Consider the following 21,462-nt stretch of genomic DNA (forward strand, 5'->3'; position numbering starts at 1 on the left):
TGGAAGACCCCCACCGCCCAGATTTCAGTCCTGAGACTGGGGGACCAACCCTGGGCTGTCTGCCTCCCCTCCTCTCCTTCACATTCACCCGGCTCCCATCCAGGGAACCCCCCTGCTCTACCCAGTGACTACTTCTTGGGGTAGGCTGATGGTGGTGTTGGGACTGAGAGAGCCCTGGGGAAAGACAGGTCGTCAAGGGGCAGGTGGTGGTGGCGGAAGATGGAAGAGAAATGAAGAGAGGGGAACTTGGCAGAGGGAGGTGAGAACTCTGGCAGGGGCTGGAGCTGTGAGCGAAAAGCACCGGCTGGAGTCTTAAAGCCTGGGGTTTGCTCACAGATTGCCCACTGAGTAGCTGGTGAGCCAATGGACTTTTCCAAGGTAGTTTCCTAAACATGTGAGATGGGGGTTGCAATAGCAAGTAGCCTACCTATCTCATGTGACATAATGGATGGAAAAATCCTTAGAAAAGAGAAGAGCGGTATTATAAAAGATGAAGACGCCATTATTAGGGGAACTGGATGAGAGGCAGGTATGGACGGGAGAGAGGTACATTAGGATGCCCTAATGATGGGCAAGGATGCAGGGGAGATTCAAGGGCTGTGGGAGGGAAGGAGTGGGGGCAAGCATGTGTATGGATGGAGTGGGGCATGGAAAGCATCTTGGAGGTTCCCAACTCTGAATCCAGCAGCAGTGAGGAGGGGGATGGAATGGCCCCTCCAGTCTCGCTCCCCTCCTCCAGGGTGGCTTCCCTCAGTATCTCACAGCCTCGGTCACCACGTACAGACAGGTTTTCCCCATGCTCCTGAAGCTGCTTAGCTTCTTGTGCTGCGGGGGTGGAGCTGGCTCTGAGTGGGTGAGGCTCTCTTCTGATCCATGTCCAGCTCCCTCAGTGGCACCCCTAGGTCTACCCTTCCCTCAGCCCATTCCCTTGGAAGGAAGCGTGTGTGTGTGTGTGTGTGTGTGTCTCAGAGGGACAGGGGACATGTGGGTTCTAGTCTTGCTTCTTCCCTGACTCCCTGTGTGACATTGGACAACTCACCATCCCTCTCTGGGCCTTTTTGTAAAGTGAAGACCCCTGCCAACTCTGATAGCCTGAACCCCTCTGGGTGGGGGCATGCCCCTTGGTGCCAGCCCCCTTGGCTGGCCTGGCATCCTCAACCTGCCTCCCCACCTCAGTCAGCAGCTCACCCCTTCTTAGGTTTTCCAGATCATTCACAATGCTGACGTTTTGGATGTCCATGGAATTTTGACATTTGCTGCTGACTGTGACAGAGATATTCACCAGGTGCCCTACGACTGCAGTCTTGGTGATCTTGGAGTCTTTTCTTGGTTCTCCGGGACAGACACCATGCCATTGTGCTTGTTCCCATACATCCTTTGAGAGAACCTTCCCTGATGGCTTGACTCTGCATGATAAATTGCCCCGACACCTAAAATGAATAAAAATTGAGTGCTGACTTCAGACATTAGTTTTAGTGTGGGGACTTGAGTTTATTTTGTTTGTTTGTTTTGTTTTGTTTTTCGGTACGCGGGCCTCTCACTGTTGTGGCCTCTCCCGTTGCGGAGCACAGGCTCCGGACACGCAGGCTCAGCGGCCATGGCTCACGGGCCCAGCCACTCTGCAGCACGTGGGATCTTCGCGGACCGGGGCACGAACCTGTGTCCCCTGCATCGGCAGGCGGACTCTCAACCACTGCGCCACCAGGGAAGCCCTTTTGTTTTTTTTTTTAAACATTCTAAAAGAGGAAGAGAGTAATCGTCATAAGTGCAGAAATGAGTATTGTGACTGGGAGGAGATAAGCTGGATTTTCCAGGGACCTGAGGCAGGTGTGTGGGTGTGGTGGTGATTGTGGGACATTAATTGGGGACAGAGAGACAAGAACAGAGAAGGGCCATGATGTGCTGAATCAGGTGCTGGAGAGCCATCTTCACCCATTCAAAGGGCTGTCGTTTCCAGGAGAGACTGGGCTGCTCTGCACAGCCTCAGGGCAGATCTTGGTCCCATGGAGGAAGGAACAAGGAGGCAGCCCTGGTAGAACAAGCATTTTTCCAATAGTCTTTCTGCATTATTTACTTCTGCCCTCATAGGAGGGAAACTTTCTCAAATGCATCACGGGCTCCCTGTCCCTGAAAGTGGACACTCCAAGATTTGACCTCTTTTGCAGGTAACTCAAAGTCAGTGAGATTAATAGTATGCATTTTGCCAACATCCATAGGCCCCTTAGAGGCGGGGAGAATAATTTGTCCACACAGGGTCATTTAGAAGACACTACATGTAAATTGGTGCAGCCACTATGGAAAACAGTACGGAGTTCATCAAAAAACTAAAAATAGAGTTGCCATATGATCCAGCAATCCCATTCCTGGGCACATACCTGAAGAAAACTGTAATTTGAAGAGATACATGAACCCCAATGTTTATTGCAGCACTATTTACAATAGCCAAGACATGGAAACAACCTCCATGTCCATCAATAGATGAATGGATAAAGAAGATGTGGTACATATATACAGTGGAATACTACTCGGCCATAAAAAAGAATGAAATGAAATAATGCCATTTGCAGCAACATGGATGGACCTAGAGATTATTGTACTAAGTCAGAAAGAGAAAGACAAATATCATATGATATCACTTATATGTGGAATCTAAAATATTACACAAATGAACTTATCTCCAAAATAAAAACAGACTCACAGACATAGAGAACAGACTTGTGGTTGCCAAGGAGGAGGAGGGGTGGGGGAGAGATGCATCAGGAGTTTGGGATTAGCAGATGCAGACTATTATATATAAAATAGATAAACAACAAGGTCCTACTGTATAGCACAGGAAACTGTATTCAATATCCTGTGATAAAACATAATGGCCAAGAATATGGAAAACAATGTAGGTACTTCCTTGGTGGTCCAGTGGCTAAGACTCCGTGCTCCCAATGCAGGGGGCCAGGCTTTGATCCCTGGTCAGCGAACTAGATCCTACATGCAGCAACTAAGAGTTTGCATGCCACAACTAAAGATCCTGCATGCTGTAACTAAAAAGATCCCACGTGCCGCAACTAAGACCCGGCACAGCCAAATAAATAAATAAATAAATATTAAAAAACTAAAAAGAATGTATATACATGTATAACTGAATCACTTTGCTGTACACCAGAAACCATCAAAACATTGTAAGTCAACTATACTTCAATAAAATAAATTTAAAAAAAGAAGACATTACAGGGCCCTACTGCATTGCTTTTTGAGTTCTTAAAAATACTTTTAGGAAGGTCTCTCCCTGCTCTCAGGCTGTTGATACTCCCTGCTATTATTCTATCTGTAGTGAAATTTTTTCCTACTTCAAATATACTGCTTCTAACCTGTTGTATCAAGGAAACCATAGTTCCAAAATTATTAGAACTCTATGTAAAATAAGATTTTAAAACATAGGCGAAATAAATGGGTTCTGAGTGAGTGCTCCGGTGAACAAAGTATCTGAACCTTTGCGTTAGATGCCCCTTTTGGGCTCACGTGGCCCCCGCGCACACCTCTGTCTCCCGGGCTGTCGTCACTAACTGTCAGGTCTTCCAAGGATGGGCACCACAATTTCCTCATCTTTGAATCTGCAGCACCTGGTATGTAGTAGTAACTCAATAAATGTTTGTTGAACGAGGCAGTGGACTTGTGGTGGCATGCGCTTTGGCAGCTAAGATGCCTTGCTCTGTCTGCTTGGTTTTCTGCCTTCCTGGTTTGGGAAATCATGCCTTACAGGCAACCGAGGTTACTGATAACAGGACCCCAGAGAAACGAGAGGAAACTGTTTCTGGTTAGAACTCCCCATAGTCTAATGGGGGAGGTACTTGGAAGAAGCTGCCTGGGTTCTCCTGGTTTTGATACTGACACCCCTCATTCAGGGTTGCACTTGGAATGTCTGCACAGGAGCCCAGGACAGGAAGGGTGGGGCACTACTTCTTAAGGGCCTCCCTCAGCTCCCTTGTACTCGGTTTGTTCTCTCTCCACTTCCTTTAGTAGATAATTAGGCTTTGTACGTGCTTCAGTCTCTGTGTCTGGGAGATGTCTTGGTCTCACCAGCATCAGAGCTCCCCAAAGAGAAAGGACCCTATTTCTTCCATTAGTCTGGGGGTTCCCTGAGAGATAGGGTCATAGCTCTCCTCCTCAGACTGGGGCTCCCTGAGGGCAGCGTCTGCTTTCTCTGCTGCTCCAGAAGCTGGTGGTGGAAGGGCTGAGTGAGGGACTCTCCTCTCCTCCCACCTCCACCCACAGACCACCGGCTCCAGGGTGCTGCCCATGGATGACAAGCCGGGATCTGCCTTCCTGGGTTCTTGCATCAGAGCTGGACCAGGCATGTGGCTGGGCTCTCTTGGTAGCTGGCAGCCTTTTTTTTTTTTTGGCTGTGTTGGGTCTTCGTTGCTGCACACGGGCTTTCTCTAGTTGTGGCGAGCGGGGGCTACGCTTCGTTGCGGTGCGTGGGCTTCTCATTGCAGTGGCTTCTCTCGTGGCGGAGCACGGGCTCTAGGCGCACGGGCTTCAGTAATTGTAGCACGCGGGCTCAGCAGTTGTGGCTCACAGGCTCTAGAGCACAGGCTCAGTAGTTGTGGCGCACGGGCTTAGCTGCTCCGCGGCATGTGGGATCTTCCTGGACCAGGGCTCGAACCCGTGTCTCCTGCATTGGCAGGCGGATTCTTACCCACTGCTCCACCAGGGAAGCAGCTTTGTTCCTGGCTCCAGCACATCCCGATGGGAGAGGTTGGTCTTGACATAACGTGTCCCCCTTTCCTCTGTACCAGGCAGAAGGTCCAGAAGCAGGCAACCGAAACGAGGCCATCCAGCTGCCTTGCCAGGGCCCACGTGGCGTCTCGGAACACTGGTCCTATGATCACTGGTCTCCGGCAGAGATAAGGATGGGGCTGAAACCACTTCTGTCACCCCTTCCTGCCTGCCCAGAGGACAAACACAACCCAGAGGCCAGGGTGCTGATGGTAGGGCTTAGGGGTTCAGTAACTGGTGTCCTAGCAGGAGCTTCTCTGAGGCTGTGGCGGCCCCACTTTGCCCAGTCTCCTGTGATGGGCTGAGCCGAAGTTACTGCGTTGGACACCCCCCTCACACCAAGTTCTGACTCAGAGACCCCAACTGGCTCGGGCGAAGAGGTCTCTCCCTGGGGAGGAGAGCCGGTGAAGCATCTGTCTGCCACCTCCCTACCCTGCCCCCCCATATTCTGCCCCACTTGTCCTCCCTCTCCTTTCCCTCCTGTCCTAGCTCCAGAGAGGGAAAGAAATTTGAGCCAGAGGGGAGCCATAATGATAACTGGTGGGACGTTTATTATCCAGGGCTCCAGGACCCCTCCTGATCCGGGCTCCAAGCAAAGCTTCCCTCCCTGGATCCTTTCCCATCCTGAACTTACCTCTGAGCATTGGGGTTAGGGGTGACGGTAGGGGAACCCACTCTCTGCAGACCTTAAAGATGCTATCTCCGCTGCTCAGGATGACAGGAAGTTGAATGAGCCTCCAGGAATGGGCATCAACGATAGGGACACGGTGCCCCACCCGACCCCCACCCTCCCACCCCCATGGGTCTCCACAATCTATTTCCCAGAACCTAGGGAGATGAGTCCCAGCCTGATTCCAGAAGGGGGTGGGTGAGCAGAGTGGGACAGATTCTGAGAGTGGCAGGGGAGGGAGTGACAGAGGGTTTGATAGGGATGGGGCCAGGATTCTAAGGCCCAGGCCAGGATGTGGCTGGGTGGACGGTCAAAGGTACAGCCTGAAACTTCCCACATCCAAGTTCTTTCCTCTATCCCTGAGCACCTCTGGAAATGAAGAGGGAGGCCCATGTCCCCTGAGAAAAGAAGACGGGGGGCTGTCCCATGTTCTTCTGAGATGAGTCAAGTTGAGGTTTCCTGGATGAGGTGAGGAAGCTCAGCGTTGGAGTGGTGGGAAGAGCCTCAGGGATCGAGAGAGGAGGGGGCAGGGCTGGAAAGGAGACAGGGAAGTCAGGATGGGTCAGAGGGACGAGGGGAGGTGACTGGATTCCTCTTTGCCACTCCTTGAGTGGCCGCCTATTCTGCCCCAGGCTCTGCCGTAAGTTGGGTGGAACCCTGGTTCAGTGGTTCTTATCTTCAGTTTCTACTATGGGTTCCAAGAGCTTTCCCAAAGTGGCTGTTTCCTCCATGGAAGCCACATGATGTATCACCCTCACAGGGGCAAGGGACAGGGAGTGTTGGCCCCTTTGGGTCCCTTGAAAAGCCTATTTGGTGATAGGGATGTCTCGTAGGCCCCTCCTTCAGCCAGCCTGGTCTCTGCCCTCCCCCTCTGCCCAGGAATTCTTCTACTAGCTTTGGGTACATCTAGTTTCTCCCTACCCCTTGCTCAGACTCCCGCTGAGAGAAGGGACAGACAGCTAAGAGAGTGCCGGCTCCCTCTTCCTTTGCTTCCTGTGCACCCTGAGCAGGCTGGAGACTGATGCCTGGGCTTTGGCCTCCTTCCCTCCTCCCTTGTTTTCCTCCCTCCATGTCCCCTTCCATTCCCCATCCTTCTTCCATTCCATCATCATTAATGCATAGGCCCTGGCATGCCTGGCAGACAGGCTCTGGTGTCAGGAGCTGGGAGGTAGCATGGGAGAAAGGAGCTGGCACGCAGCCCAGTGGGAGCACCCGCACCAAAGGGGTGGTGGAGGTAGCAGAGAAGGTCTCAACACCCTCCCTCTCCTCACTGCGGGGCCACATGTGTTCAACAAACTGAATGATAAGAAAGAGATCGGGGCATTAATAAAGGGGCTTTATTGGATTGTCCAGTGATGTTCTGGGGATGGGAAACCTCCCCACCTCCCTTCCAGCTCTCTAGTGACCCATCCCCAGCTCAGGCAGAGCAGAAAGTTCTTCTCCCCCAGGGGCAAGGGTTCAGGAAGCCCTTCTGGGTAAAAAGGAGAGAGCAGAGAGATAGGGAATCTCTGGAAAAGGAAGCAGGGAGCCCTAAGCCAGGGGGTCACAATAGAAGGTACAGGGAGAAGAGCCTGGGGCCGTGAGAGAGGCAAGAAGCATGGGGCAGGGGGCGGGGAGGGGAGCTTTTCAGCAGAGGCGGCGGGAGAAGAGAGGAAGAGCCCACGGGGTCCTTTCTGACCTCACTGCCAGCTTGGTCCCGCCATCCCCTTGCCCCTCTATGCGCCCTCTTCTCCAGCCCCCAGATATGTCTTGCCGCTGCTCAGACGTTCGAAGTTTTACATCTTCTTCGTCTTGGTCCACCATCTTTCAGCTGGGGGCCTCCCTCTTCTGCCCAAAGCCCCCCTCATTCTTGCGGAGTCAGTTCAAACATCCATACGGCGCAGCCTTTGAGATCACCTCCGCCACGCTCTCAAGCTGCCTGCTCCTACCTCCAAGTTGGCATACGTGACCATCTACCATCGTTCTCTGTTTTGGGGTCCCCCCATCACTGTGGGCTCAGAAGCTCTGGGTCTCTGAGTCTAGCACAACCCAGACCCAGCGTCGGCGTCAAAACTCCCAGGCACCAAAGATGGTGCTGGTGGAGTGAGAGAGATCAGGTGTTCCGGGGAGACAGAGGAGGAAGGAGGTGGAATTGGGGGGTGCTGGTGGAGTGAGAGAGATCAGGTGTTCCGGGGAGACAGAGGAGGAAGGAGGTGGAGTTGGGGGGTGGGAAGGGGCTGCAGAGGAGGCAGAGGGGGTGGGAGGAGAGGAGAGGGCATAGGAGCAGGGGTGTGGGGTGCAGGGTCGGAGGAGTAGCCCTGGTCATCAGACCACGGTGCTGAGGGTAGAGGAGTCCTCAGAGGGCACAGGCGGCACGGGGGCCCGCTTGAGGGGACGTCGGGTCCCATCCCGGTTCTCCCACACGTACTGGGCCAGATAAGCCACCACCAGCACCAGCCAGCCCCCCATGGTGACCAGCAGGGCCACGTCGGTGCTGTGCCGGGCCCCGCCCCGCCCCGTCCCACACAGCTCTTCCTCCTCGACCAGAGGCAGGAACTCCTGCCCCACGAGGTCTGATCGGGCTCCCGGGCCACAGACGATGCCCGTCTCAGTGCCTGGTGCCAGCCTCACCCGCCGAAGCACCTCCTGCAGGGCACAGTCGCAGCGCCACGGGTTGGCAGACAGGTTCACTTGGATCTGCAGCCCCGCAAAGGCCTCCTCGGGCACCGAGGCCAGCTGGTTGGCAGAGAGGTCGAGGTGGCGCAGCGTGCCCGCCAGGCCCTGGAAAGCGGCCCCTGAGACGTGGGCAAGGACATTATGGGATAGATCCAGCTCCTCCAGGACAGGCAGGTGCTGGAAGGCCCCAGCCGGCACGGACGCCAGCCGGTTGGCGTCCAGGTAGAGCTTGCGGGTGTCGTTAGGGATGCCGGTGGGCACAGCCCTCAGGCCTGCCTGGCTGCAGCGGAATGTCCGCTCCCCAGCTTCTTCTGCCACGTAGCAGCCCTGGGGAGACAGCCGGGGGCTGGGCACAGTCCCCCCTGTTCCTATCACCAGCAGCAGGGACAGGAGGTGACCAGCTGGTGGGAGCATGGCCCCAGATTGGCATAGTCCTGGAGTGGAGTAGGATCTGGGGAAGAAAAAGCCCCGTAAATGAAGAATGAGTCCAGAGAATTCCATTCCCACGGCCAGCATTCTCTTCCTGAAGTCCCCCTGTGGATTCCTTTTGGGCCGGGGCCTCTCCTTTGGGAGCTCTCTCAGGCCTGCGTGGCTTTTTTGCTTCTTTGGGGTCCAAGACTCCTTATTGGGCCCTTTGGGTAGAGGGTCCCCTGGGCCTGAGACTCTTCTAGGGTCTCTTTGATTCTGGAAGGCTAATCTATGAAGTCTCTTGGTCCAAAGCCCTACTGGTCATTCTGGGTCTGGGGGCTTCTCAGTGTCTGCTTCTGCTCATGTATTGATTTCCTTCATTGGAATACAGGCTTTTCCTGCCAGCCTACCTGGATGGCTGCCAGGTGGGCCAGGTAGGCCCCAGAGAGCCCGATCAGCAACAGGGCTTTGCAGCGTCCAGCTAGGCTAGGTGATTCAGGCCCCAGCTTCTGTACCCATTCAACCTTTCTCCAGGAACGTCCACCCCTCTGCCCGTCCCGGCTTTGTCCTCTCCGCCCCACTCTTCCCCCCGTCCTCTCCTTCCTCCTCCCAGCCTCTCACCCCTGTTGGTGGGAGAGCCTTCTCCTGTGCTGCCGTCTCCCCGGAAGTAGCCTCCCTGCTGCTCGGCTCTGGAGACCCGCTTCCTCCTCCAGAAGCCTTGCTCGCTCGCTTGTAGCTGCTGGAAGTTGGGGGCTGGGGCCCAAGAGTGTTGGGTTTCCTGGCATATGACTCCAGGCCCCAGGTGTCAGATACCTGAGCCATGGCCTGGCCAGGCGATGCCAAGAGAGGGCAGATCCCGGACCCTGATGAGCTCTGCCTTGGGAAGACTGGGCCCCAATTCCATTCCCTGCCTCAGGCTCCCCTTCTGAGGCCTTGACATGCTATCCTCCATCCTTCCTCTCCCAGCCAGGGCTGAAACTCTGCCCCTTAGAACCTCTGCCCTCTGCCCAGAGCCTGGCTGAGCAGAGGGGTCCCTGCTTGGCAGGCTTGGGGGGCAGAACTGGGGTGGGCCCCCTCTCACATCCACTGTCTCCTGAACTCATCTCCCTTCAGCTCCATACCTCCCTTCTGCCCTCCTACAGTGCACCGTCTCCCATGGTGAACAAACTTTCCTCAGCCTTTTCCTTGGAAAACTTGTCTCTCTCTCTGCAGAGGACCTCATCTCCTGGCTCCTCGCAGGGTACCCGACCTCCTTGCCTGGCAGGGGGCACTGCGTTAGTTCTCTGCACTGTTGGTAGACGGCCCCTCAAGGAGTTGGAAGGGGTTCTTCAAGGTTTCTGAAGTCCATTACGGTCATCTACAAGTTTTCACGCTGATTTTCTGTTCTGGATTGGAGCTGACTGAGATTCTCTTAGTTTGCTGGGGCCTTGAGCTCCCAAGTTGGTACTGTTAACTCTCCTTCAGGCCCGGGATTCAAGGAGGGCTTGTAAGACTTATTCCCCAGGGTCTTTTGATCCCTACCATCACGTGCAGCCATGCCACCCCATCATACCACCCTTTTTTAATGTAAAGGAAGGGAACAGAAAACTGGGTGTCACAGAGATTTGCACAAAGGAGCCTGAGGTCATACGCTGTGGAGACCTTTCTGAGAAGGAAAACCTTGCTGGATTTTGTAAGAGATTATGGGTGACCAGGATCAGACAACAGAAGTGAGGGCCCAGTGCAAAATGAAAGTGTGGGGCTCCTTTGTTCAAAACTGTTAAGAATTTCAAGACGGCAACAACACCACATCGTAAAACCGGGTGCAGGGCCCTTCTGAATGCAGGGCGTGAGGCCCTGTGGGACTGCACAGGTCGCAGGCCGCTGAAGCTGGCCCTGTAGGTGACCTTTGGACGAGCAATTTCAGACGCGTGATGGAAGCCAGAATCAGAGGGTAGGATACTGGATGATGTTATCTGTGGGCATGTATTTACCACTGACTCATTCTGGTGACATCAACAGGGTCATTTCTCAGACTCCCGTTTGTCCAAGGAATCAGATAAGACACACTTTTTACACCTGGACAGGAGAAGTGAACATTTTGTCTGTGGTTGCTTGTTACTTAGGCCAGGCACTCTGCCACTGAATACTTGGGAGTCCATTTTGGGATTGGGCCTGAAAGCAGAAGAGGAAGCACATGGAAGCCTACCCCTCCCACTGCTCTCACGTCACACTGGGCAGGGGCTTTAACGAAGGCACGAGAGGTGAGTTATCTCCTTCTCCGACTAGGCCAGCTACCAGGAAAGAGTGGGACTGGGGTTTCCAGCACAGCAGCTGCTGGAGAAGTAGGAAGTCTGCTCACCTAGGAGGGTCCAGCTGGCTCATGGACGTGGTGCACTGAGGGTGGTTAAGTGCAGTGCTCAGTAGAGAAGGGAGAACAGAGAGGAGGGAGGAACCACACTCAGGACGGTGCACAGTGCAGACTGGGGGTTGACAAGGTTGGAGCAGAAGTTCTTCCCTGCCATTCATTCATTCATCCATTCATTCAGTGACGGTTTCCTGTGAGCCCCATGTTATAAGTAGTACTGTGCTCAAGATTCAGCCCCTGTTCTGAGGGTCTCAGATGGCTGTGGTTAACCCAGTGGTTCACCCAGTCTGCACATTAGAATCACTTTGGGGAGCTTCTAAAATTAGTTATGCTTGGGTTTACCTGGACCAATTTAGTTAAAATCTCTGTGCGTGGGGTCTAGGCCCTGGTGCATTTTAAAAAGCTCCCCAGGTATTTCTAACGTGCAGCCTGAGTTAAGAACTGCCGGTCTAGACAAGTACTGGTGGCGGGGACGCTAACAGCATCTGCCTGGCCCCCTCCGTCATGTCCAAGGCTGAGGAGGCCAAGAAGCTGGCAGGCCGTGCAGCGGTGGAGAACCACGTGAGGAATAACCAAGTGCTGGGAATTGGGAGTGGTTCTACAGTTGTCCACGCTGTGCAGCAAATAGCTGAAAGGGTGAAACGAGAATCTGAACCCCGTCTGTATTCCCACTTCCTTCCAGGCCCGTCAGCTCATCCTGCAGTATGGCTGAACTCTCGGTGACCTGGACCGACACCCAGAGACTGACCTCACCATCGATGGTGCTGATGAGGTAGATGTTGATCTCAATCTCATCAAGGGCAGTAGAGGCTGCCTGACTCAGGAGAAAATTGTGGCTGGCCATGCCAGTTGCTTCATCGTGATCACCGATTTCAGGAAATGTTCAAAGAACCTCAGGGAATCCGTGGCACAAGGGGAACCCCCATCAAGGTCATCCCGATGGCCTATGTCCCAGTGAGCCGAGCTGTGACCCAGAAGTTTGGGGGCGTGATTGAACTTCGAATGGCCATCCACAAGGCAGATCCCTTGGTGATGGGTAACAGTGAGTCCCCCACATATGAATGAGTTCCGTTCTGAGAACACATTCATATGTCCAATTTGTTCATAAGTCCAACAAAGTTAGCCTAGGTACCAATGAACACAATCGGCTCTATAGTACTGTACTGTAATAGGTTTATAATACTTTCATACAAATAATACATAAAAAACAAACACGAAAATTAAAGAAAACATTTTTAATCTTACAGTACGGTACCTTGAAAAGTACAGTAGTGCAGTACAACAGCTGGCATACAGGGGCTGCATCGAGTGAACAGGCAAGAAGAGTTGCTGACTGGAGGAGGGAGAGGAGGTGGGAGATGGTAGAGCTGAAGGATCGTCAACGATAGGAGATGGAGGGCAAGCTGCAATTTCACTACGCCTGACGTGGATGGCACAGGTTCTGATTCCTTGCTGGATTCAATTCTATCTACCCTCTTGAAAAAATGATCCAGTGATGTCTGGGTAGTAGCTCTTTTTTTCTCATCATAGATGACATGGTAGCACTGGATTGCATCCTGAACGGCAGCTGCAACCTTCCTGAACCTTTCTATGTTCGGGTCCTGTGCTTCAAAACTAACAGTGCCTCCTCAAATAAAGAAAATCCCCTTGCCATTTCTTGCATCCCGACTCTCTTCGGTTCTTCAGTTACTTCTTCCTCTTGTCTCTCTTTGTCCTTTCTCTGGGCCTCCAATTCCACCAGGTCTTCATTAGTAAGCTCCTCATGTTGCATAGCAACAGCACTGTACAGTAAAGTACACAAAAGCACAACAACTTGCAGAGGATGCACGCGTGTGACAAGGTACGCCAGACACATGAACTAACTTGCGTGATTGGACATGTGAACGCACGTTCGCATCTTTGAAAGTTCGCAACTTGAAGGTTCATACGTAGGGGACTTACTGTAATGGGAATTTTATCCTGGACTGGAAGTTTGACGGGGTCCACAAATGGAGTGAAGGGAACACAGCTATCAAAATGATCCCAGGTGTGGTGGACACGGGCCTGTTCATCAGCATGGCGGAGAGAGTCTACTTTGGGATGCAGGACGGCTCGGTGAACGTGAGGGAGAAGCCTTTCTAAAGTGGCCCTGCAGGAGCGGACTGTGTTCCCCTCACGTCCCCATCCCACCGCCGAGGCGGACATGCCTCTCCAGGAGCCTTTGCCTTAAAGTATCTGTGCCATGTAGACAGCTTGGCAGGGTGGGGGTTAGCTAAATCCTGTCCTCTGACTTATTGCTATTAAATGTCTTTTTTAAAAAGAGAAATACAAACAAACATATATATTTTTGCTGTTAAAAATACTCAGTTTTTTTTATAAAGTAGAACTTGATTTCATGTTGTATATGAACCATTTACCAAAAGAAAGGAGGACTGTCTTTTAAACTTTTAACTTGAGGCTGCTGGTTAAGCTTCTGAATATTGGGTTTGCTGAGAGATGTAAATCAAACTTTTCTTTAAACTGGTGAAATGAAGGGCACAGCCAGCAGTGATTCCCTGATGCCTTACTGGAAACACTGGATTTGTTTACTTTTCTGCCACAGTTTTGTTTTCAGTTTTTGTTGCGATTACGCACAACATGTTTTAAGATGTGAATTCCAAAAGTCTGGTGAGTGTAGTGGCGTGGCACTCGTGACGCAGAGTGTGTAAACTATCGAGGGAAAGTGTGGGAGCTCTTTTGCTGAGATGAGGGGGTTTGTTCAGACCCCTCTTGTTGGAAGCCATTGGCCAGAAATACTTACCACTGCTGCCAACCTACTGCTGTGAGCAGCCTTTCAAAGACTGTGTTTTTAATATGTTTTTCGTTCCCTTATTACTCAGCCATAGAAAGGAACGAAGTTGGGTCATTTGTAGCGATGTGGATGAATCTAGAGTCTGTCATACAGAGTGCAGTAAGTCAGAAAGAGAAACAAATATCGTCTATTAACGCATAGATGTGGAACCTAGAAAAATGGTACCGATGAACCTATTTGCGGGGCAGGAAAAGAGATGCAGATGTAGAGAACGGACTTGTGGACACACGGGGTGATGGTGAGGGTGGGATGAATTGAGGGAGTAGCATTGACATATATACACTACCATGTGTAAAATAGATAGCTAGTGGGAAACTGCTGTATAGCACAAGGAGATCAGCTCGATGTTCTGTGATGACCTAGAGGGGTGGGATGGGAGGAGGGAGGTCCAAGAGGGAGGGGATATATATATACATAAAGCTGATTCACTTTGTTCACAGCAGAAACCAACACAACGTTGTAAAGCAATTATACTCCAATAAAAAAATAAAATAAAATATTTTTTTGTTCCTTTATTGTTAGTTGCATGGCATCAGAAGTTGTTACCTCTTTATGTTGTTTGAGGGCTGAAATAAAACAGTGTGGGGCCATTTTGAAAGAATAAAAAAAAAAGAACTGCCGGTCTAGAGGGAGACGTGGACGTGTGGACACCTGTCCGCACGGTGCCTTTAATGTGATGTCTGCCAGAAGCAATGTGTGAAGCCCAGAGCTGTGAAGCCCAGAGAGAGGTTAAGTCACTGTGGCAGACTCTGCTGGTGTTGTCGGGGGAGGTGGGGGGGGCGACATTTTAACCTCTACCCAATTAGGGCTTTTCAGGTGGGCTTGGGAATTAAAGTACCATAAAACAGATGAACAGTAGAAAAGCGTACACATTTCTATGTCTTGGAGGGGGAGGGATAAATTGGGGATTTGGGATTAACAGATACGCACTACTATATACAAAAAAGATAAACAACAAGGTCCTACTGTAAAGTCCTACTGTGTGTGTAACTGATTCACTTTGCTGTGCACCTGAAACACTGTAAATCAACTTGACTTCAATGGGGCTTCCCTGGCGGTCCAGTGGTTAGGACTCTGCGTTTCCACTGCAGGGGGCCCCGGGTTCCATCCCTGGTCGGGGAACTAAGATGCTGCAAGGTGTGTGGCGCGGCCAAAAAAAAAAATCAACTATACTTCAATTAAAAATTAAAAAAAAAAATTTATATTAATGACACGGGAGCCCTCATAAGGAAATGGAGACCTAGGGAAGTGGCAAAACATTAATACTTTTATACTGGGTTGAATAAAGAGCAGTGATTGTAGCGAAGTGACTAAAATATACGGGGAGCTTAAAGGATGGGAAAAGCTATTTTAACAAGGCCTGTTTGTACAGAATTCTCTTGGCTTTGATTCTCCATTGAAGAACGTTTCTTTTCTCCCATACAGGGAGGGCATCTTTCACATGGGGGCTTGGTCTCCCGTTTTCTGGAAGAAAAGGGGAGATTAGAATGCTCTTCTTGCATCTGCTCAAAATAATCCTTAAGCCCAAGTGGCATATTTTGAGGTGGTGTATTTTGTTTTTATAAATTTATTTTAGTTTTGGCTGTGTTGGGTCTTCGTTGCTGCGCGTGGGCTTTTCTCTAGTTACGGCGAGCGGGGGCTACTCTTTGTTGCTGCGCGTGGGCTTCTCACTGCAGTGGCTTCTCTTGTTGTGGAGCACGGGCTCTAGGTGCATGGGCTTGCAGTAGTTGTAGCGCACGGGTTTAGTTGCTCCGCGGGGTATGGGATCTTCCCCGACCAGGGCTCGAACCCGTGTCCCCTGCATTGGCAGGCGGCTTCTTAACCACTGCACAGCCAGGGAAGCCCCTGGAGTGGTGTATTCTGCCACCCTTCAGTATCCATTCCTAAGCTCCTTCCTTGATAACACACAGTGTTTTGGGAGTAGCGATGTGCTCCGACCCTCATGACAGAGCTGACTGGTCCTCTCAGTTTGTCAGAAATCTCGTCCACTTTCCCAGACACCTTGGCAGCTGGGCGTGGTCCACTGTGATCAATGACGTATAAACAGAAGTCTGCTAAAGGGGTTTCTAGGACAGTCTTTGATTTGCTCATAAAAGAGGGTGGTTTGGGCCCTCCCCTTCTCTGTACAGCTTTCTTCAGGCTTTGAACATGAAGGGTCAACTACAGTCTTTTGTGACCTCGAGGCAGCAAAGCCGAAAGGAAAGGTGAAGCGTATCACTGAGACATCGGCCTGGATATTGCTGAGCCTCTCAACCGACACAGGCAGCTGCCCACCTCTGGACTCACCATGTGAGAAAAATAACCTCCTGCTTCTTTCAGTGCTTCTCAACTTGGCCGCACATTCGAATGTGGGAGGTTTTGAAAATTATGGATGCCTGGGTCCACCTCAGAGATTCTGATTAAATTGATCTGGCATGTGTACAGTGATGGGACTTTTTAAAGATCCTTAAGAGATTCTGATGGCAAGCTAGGGTCACAAAAATTCCTTTGCTTGGGTTTTCTGTTGCTTTTAACTGAGAGCATTCCTACCTGATACACTAACTTTTCCAGGATGTTAGGGAAGGCTTTACCGAGGAGTAGCATTTGAGCTGGGTCTTTAAGGCTCGGTTCATCAGGTGAAGCAGCAGAGTATGTGCAGGGTCAAGGGAGCATGAGAAGGCTTGGCTTCTCCTAGACAGTAGAGCAGAAGGGGTGGTGTCAAAGGCTGCAGTTAAAGTGGAAAGGGACCAGATCCCTGTGGTCTCATACACCAGGTAAGATTTAGGACTTGGTTCTATGGCTGATGGATTGATGGTTATTTTTTTTTAATAAATTTATTTATTTATTTTTGACTGCATTGGGTCTTTGTTGCTGCGTGCAGGCTTCTCACTGCAGTGGCTTCTCCCGTTGCAGAGCACGGGCTCTGCGCCACCAGGGAAGCCCGATTGAAGGGTTTTAAAATTACCTTTGATATTTGGATCACGTTGCTGGCTGTGTGAGGGATGTATTGGTGGAAGAGAGACCAGTTACTGCAACAGTCCAGGTGGGAGGTGATGAGGGCCTGGGTGGACGCCAGAGCATGGGACTGAAGGAGCTATGCCTGGAGGAGCCCAAGATCATCAGACATTTGTGCCACTGGGCACATCCCTTCCCAATCCCCTTGGGCCTTCGGTTCTCTGGACCTCATGGCCTCTGAGATCCCTGCCAGCCTGATGTTCAATGTGTCTATGATGGTGGGACAGGGAAGAGGCTGAGGCACGTCAGGGCCTGGCTCCCAAGTTCAGGGTCCCAGAAAGTAGGTCCTTCAGGCCCCCACCCTGGGCCGACTGAGTCACAACTCCTTCCTCCAAGGGGAGTAACTCCATGCCCCAAAGATGTGACCTTGGAAGGAAGTTCAGCAGGCTTCTAGGACCCTATCTGCCTGATGTTGGAAGCTCCCAGATCCAGCATGGGTAGAGGGCGGTCAAAAGGAAAGCAGGAGGGCTGGCTACTTTACCCATCATGTCAGCCAGGGACCCATCTAACGCCAGTCTCCTAGGCAGTGTGGGCTGGAGGGGCAGCAAAGGCCTCTGCCAATCCTGTTCCTTGCGGAAACTGACAAGGGTGTATACACCTCCTGCTCCCATCCTCCGATGTACTCTCTCATTTGTTCAACGCACACCTCCTGGGCTTCTTAGGCCTTGGGGATGCAGAGAGAAGTAGAACAGCCCCCAGACAATGGTGAAGATGGATGTGAGCACAAACACAGCCCCCTGAGAGCCTAGGGTGGGCTCTAGTTGAGGTGTTTGCAGGCGTCGGAGGAGCCTAGAGGAGAAGCAGTGGATTCTGTTTGGACAGTTGGGGAAGGCTTCACAGAGAAGGTGACAGGTGAGGGGTGGCCTTGCGGGACAAGTAGGAGTCTACCAGATGGACAAAGGCATTGTAGGCTGAGACAGGAGCAAGAAAGAGTAAGGTGTGTTCTGAGAATGGCTAGGGGCTTGGTGTGACTGTAGTTTGGGATGTATGGGTCTATTACCTCCCTCAGCTAATGTTCACTGAGGACTCAGTATATGCAGGAAATGCAAATATGAGTAAGAAATATGAAGCAGGCAGCCTCCAGGGGAAGCGGATGTGTAACAGGTAACTTAAATACAGCACCCTCAGTGTAGGAGAGAAGTCTTTTTTTTTTTTAATATTATTTATTTATTTACTTATTTTTTTATTGTTGACTGTGTTGGGTCTTCGTTTCTGCGCAAGGGCTTTCTCTAGTTGTGGCAAGCGGGGGCCACTCTTGATCGCGGCGCGCGGGCCTCTCACTATCGCGGCCTCTCTTGTTGCGGAGCCCAGGTTCCAGACGCGCAGGCTCACTAGTTGTGGCTCACGGGCCCAGTTGCTCCGCGGCATGTGGGATTCTCCCAGACCAGGGCTCGAACCCGTGCCCCCTGCATTGGCAGGCAGATTCTCAACCACTGCGCCACCAGGGAAGCCCAGGAGAGAAGTCTTTACGAGGCACCTGTGGAAACATGAGGGACTCATGGTTGGAGGAGTGTTTGTGTCCAGGATTGACTTTTGGGAGAAATGCCACTCCTAGTTGTGTGACCCTCGGCAAAATATTTAAACTCACTGTACGGCAGTTTCCTCATTTGTAAAGTGGAGATAATAAAAGTACTTACTTTGCAGGGCCGTTTTAAAGATTAAGAGAGCTTATGTACGTAAAAGCCTTTGCCCAGTGCCTGGAACACAGCAAACGCTCATAATGTTGGCTGTGGTTGTCACTGAAGGAGGAGCAGTGTTAGGAAGAGGAGGAAGCTGATCTGGGGCAGTGACCGCCCAGAATTTCTAAAGAGGTGAGGCCTGCTAAGGGTAGTAATGCGACTGGAAGGATGTGAGGGGAGCTTTTCCTGAAGCTACTGTTTTTATATCCATTGCCCTTTTGATCTGTAATATTTACAGTTTTCTAAATTGTTTTTATTTCATGAGAGAAAATCTCAATTGTCTGTATCAGAGAATATGCAGATTGAGGGGTTCCTAAAGAACAGGCTGCTCTTGGTTCCCAGAGGGAGGTTCTGGTTCTCTGGCCTTGGCTCTGGCCCTGGAGGCCCTGGCAGACTTGACTCTTTCCCTCTGCAGCCCAAAATAGCTAACCACAGAGCTGGGCGAGGGGAGGAGAGCGGAGTGCCCACTGGCAGTGCTGCCCGTCCCGGCACCTCCTCCTGTTTCTCATCAGCTTGGTAGCTCTCAGTGCTCTGTCTGCTCAGCATCACTGCCCCCTCCCTTCCGCTGCCACTGCACGCCCATGGTACCCCCACCCAAATAAAAACAACTGCCAATGAAATAAACAGCTCCTTGCTTCATCGCACTTGCTCTGGGTGTGACCTCAAAACCTCCCCTTCGGGAAGGGGGGAGGTGAGGAGGGGGGAGCCGGAGGGTAGCAGGAGTGAATTGGAGCGGGGTAGGAGGTGGTAAGAATGGAGGGGTGCCATTCATTCCCCCAGGGGTCAGAAGAAGGGGCTCTGTTTATTGATGCCCCACCTCCTCACTTCCCACCGCTACCATCACCCCAGGAATGTACTCCCAGCTTATTACCCTGCCCGTGTTTGCTATCTTGGCCCACACAGTGTATCTATGGCAAGCAGAGGCCACACCACCCTGCCAGATGGAAATACCCCAAGGCTGGGAACACGTCTACTTGAGCAGACTAAGGAGCTCCCAGAGGGCTGGGAGAGCCTGCAAAGGTGACTCACTCTGTTTTAAAAACACAAACAGTTTTCATAAAAAATTTAAAACGAATAATCTCACATTACACAAAGTTTGAAACTAGAGAATGAAAAAGATCACCCCCAAACCCTCCATCCTAACACAAGATCTGTTTTTATTTTATTGAATTTCCACAGCCTAGTAAAGTAGATGCTCAAATATCACTCAAATGTGGAACGGATTAACAAAAGTTGATACATATATAGAGTACTCACTGTGTGCCAGGAATTGTTCTAAATGCTTCACACTTAATGACCCATTTAATCTTCACAACAACATGAGGTGGGTATCACCATGATCATCAACATCCTTCATTTTTAGGAACTGCAGCACAGAGAGGTTCGGTGACTTGCCTAAGGTCACACAGCTGGTAACTACAGGAGATGGGAGTTGAACCCTGGCAGTCTGGGGCCAGGATCTTACCAGTGTTACTCTATTTTGTCTCATCATAATCGTTAATGCATATGCAGGTTTATAAAAACTTATTATGGACAATTTCAAACAGAATCTCATGTTCCCCTCCCCCAGTTTCAATAATTATCACCTCATGGCCCAACTTGTTTCTTTTAATCCCTTCCCCCATCCCCAGCCCCGATGATTTTGAAGCAAATCCAGTCATCATATCATTTCATCCACACATATTTTAGTATTTATCTCCAAAAGATAAGGAGGTTATTTATTTATTTTATTATTATTATTTTTTAATGTATTTATTTTATTTTTGACTGCATTGGGTCTTTGCTGCTGTGCGCAGGCTCTCTCCAGTTGTGGCGAGCGGGCGCCGCTCTTCGTTGTGGTGCGCAGGCTGCTCATCGTGGTGGCTTCCCTTGTTGCGGAGCACGGGCTCTAAGCACAGGGGCTTCAGTAGTGTGGCACGTGGGCTCAGTAGCTGTGGCTCGCGGACTCAGTAGTTGTGGCTCACGGGCTTAGTTGCTCCGCGGCATGTGGGATCTTCCCGGACCAGGGCTCAAACCCATGTCCCGTGCACTGGCAGGCGGACTCTTAACCACTACGCCACCAGGGAAGCCCGAGGTTTTTTATTGAAAAAATTACCACAGTACCATATCATGCCTTAAAATGTATATTTCATTAAGATCATCAATTTGAATAGTTAGTGTTCAAATTTCCTCAATAATTTAATAAAATATATATATTTTTAAAAGTTGGTTTGCTTGAATGAGGACCCAGATAAGGTTTTTGGTTGACAGATTGCTTAATTTCTTTTAAGTGTAAGTCTCTCCCTTTCCTTTTTTTCTTCCAATTTATTTGTTAATAAGGGAATTGTGTTTGTTTTGCTGACTGCACCCCTGGAGAATGCTCAGGCTATATACATATATATTTTTTTGGCCGTCCTGTGGGGCAGGGCTTGTGGGATCTTAGTTCCCTGACCAGGGATTGAACCCGGGCCCATGGCAGTGACAGCCCCAAGTCCTAAACACTGGGCCGCCAGGGAACTCCCAGCTCATGCTATTTTGTATCCTGATCCTTTCATCTAACTTAGCAAACATTTTCCTATACTGCTTATTATATGGCTTCCTACTATGTCACCGAATGGATATAGTACGATTATTTTTTTCTTGGGCATTTGGGTTGCTTTCAGTTTTCCACTGTTATAACTAACGTTGGAATAAAGATCTTCGCACATAGTGCATGGTACGTACTTCCTTAGAATATGCTACCAGAAATGGAATCATGGCTCTGAGGCCTGAACAATCGTTCAGCCTCTTGGCACAGATCACCAAGTGTCTGTCCAAGGTGTTATGCATGCCCAGCACCACACAAGAGTGCTGTCACTCATTCTAAGTACTTAGGCCTATTCAAGGCTGAAGGATGTTTGGTGAAGACGTGATAATTATGAAGGCAGAGAGCTAGAGGAGAAAGATGATGACAGGGACTCAGGCTAAATTAAGCAGAAAGTGATCCACAATTTACCACAAACCTAGAGTGAGTCAGTACTCTGTTCATTCCTGTTGTGAAAGATAAAAAACAACAAACCCTTGATAACAGGAGCTATTAATAGGGCATGGCATGTCCAATAATCTTTCTGTTAAGACTATGCATTAGTCA

General features: G+C 50.7%; 1 protein-coding gene and 1 pseudogene across 1 annotated transcript; one reads left to right on the forward strand and one right to left on the reverse strand.

The window, feature by feature from the left end:
• Positions 1-7,644: 7,644 nt before the first annotated feature.
• Positions 7,645-8,701, reverse strand: LRRC3C (leucine rich repeat containing 3C). The gene has a single exon (XM_033410769.2). It carries the CDS (start codon positions 8,609-8,611, stop codon positions 7,745-7,747), a length of 867 nt encoding a protein of 288 aa, XP_033266660.2. The 5' UTR covers positions 8,612-8,701; the 3' UTR covers positions 7,645-7,744.
• Positions 8,702-11,309: 2,608 nt separating this feature from the next.
• LOC101286073 (ribose-5-phosphate isomerase-like) lies at positions 11,310-14,034 on the forward strand (annotated as a pseudogene).
• The last annotated feature ends 7,428 nt before the right edge of the window (positions 14,035-21,462 follow it).

Source organism: Orcinus orca, chromosome 19 (assembly GCF_937001465.1).
Source record: "Orcinus orca chromosome 19, mOrcOrc1.1, whole genome shotgun sequence".
Classification (NCBI taxonomy): domain Eukaryota; kingdom Metazoa; phylum Chordata; class Mammalia; order Artiodactyla; family Delphinidae; genus Orcinus; species Orcinus orca.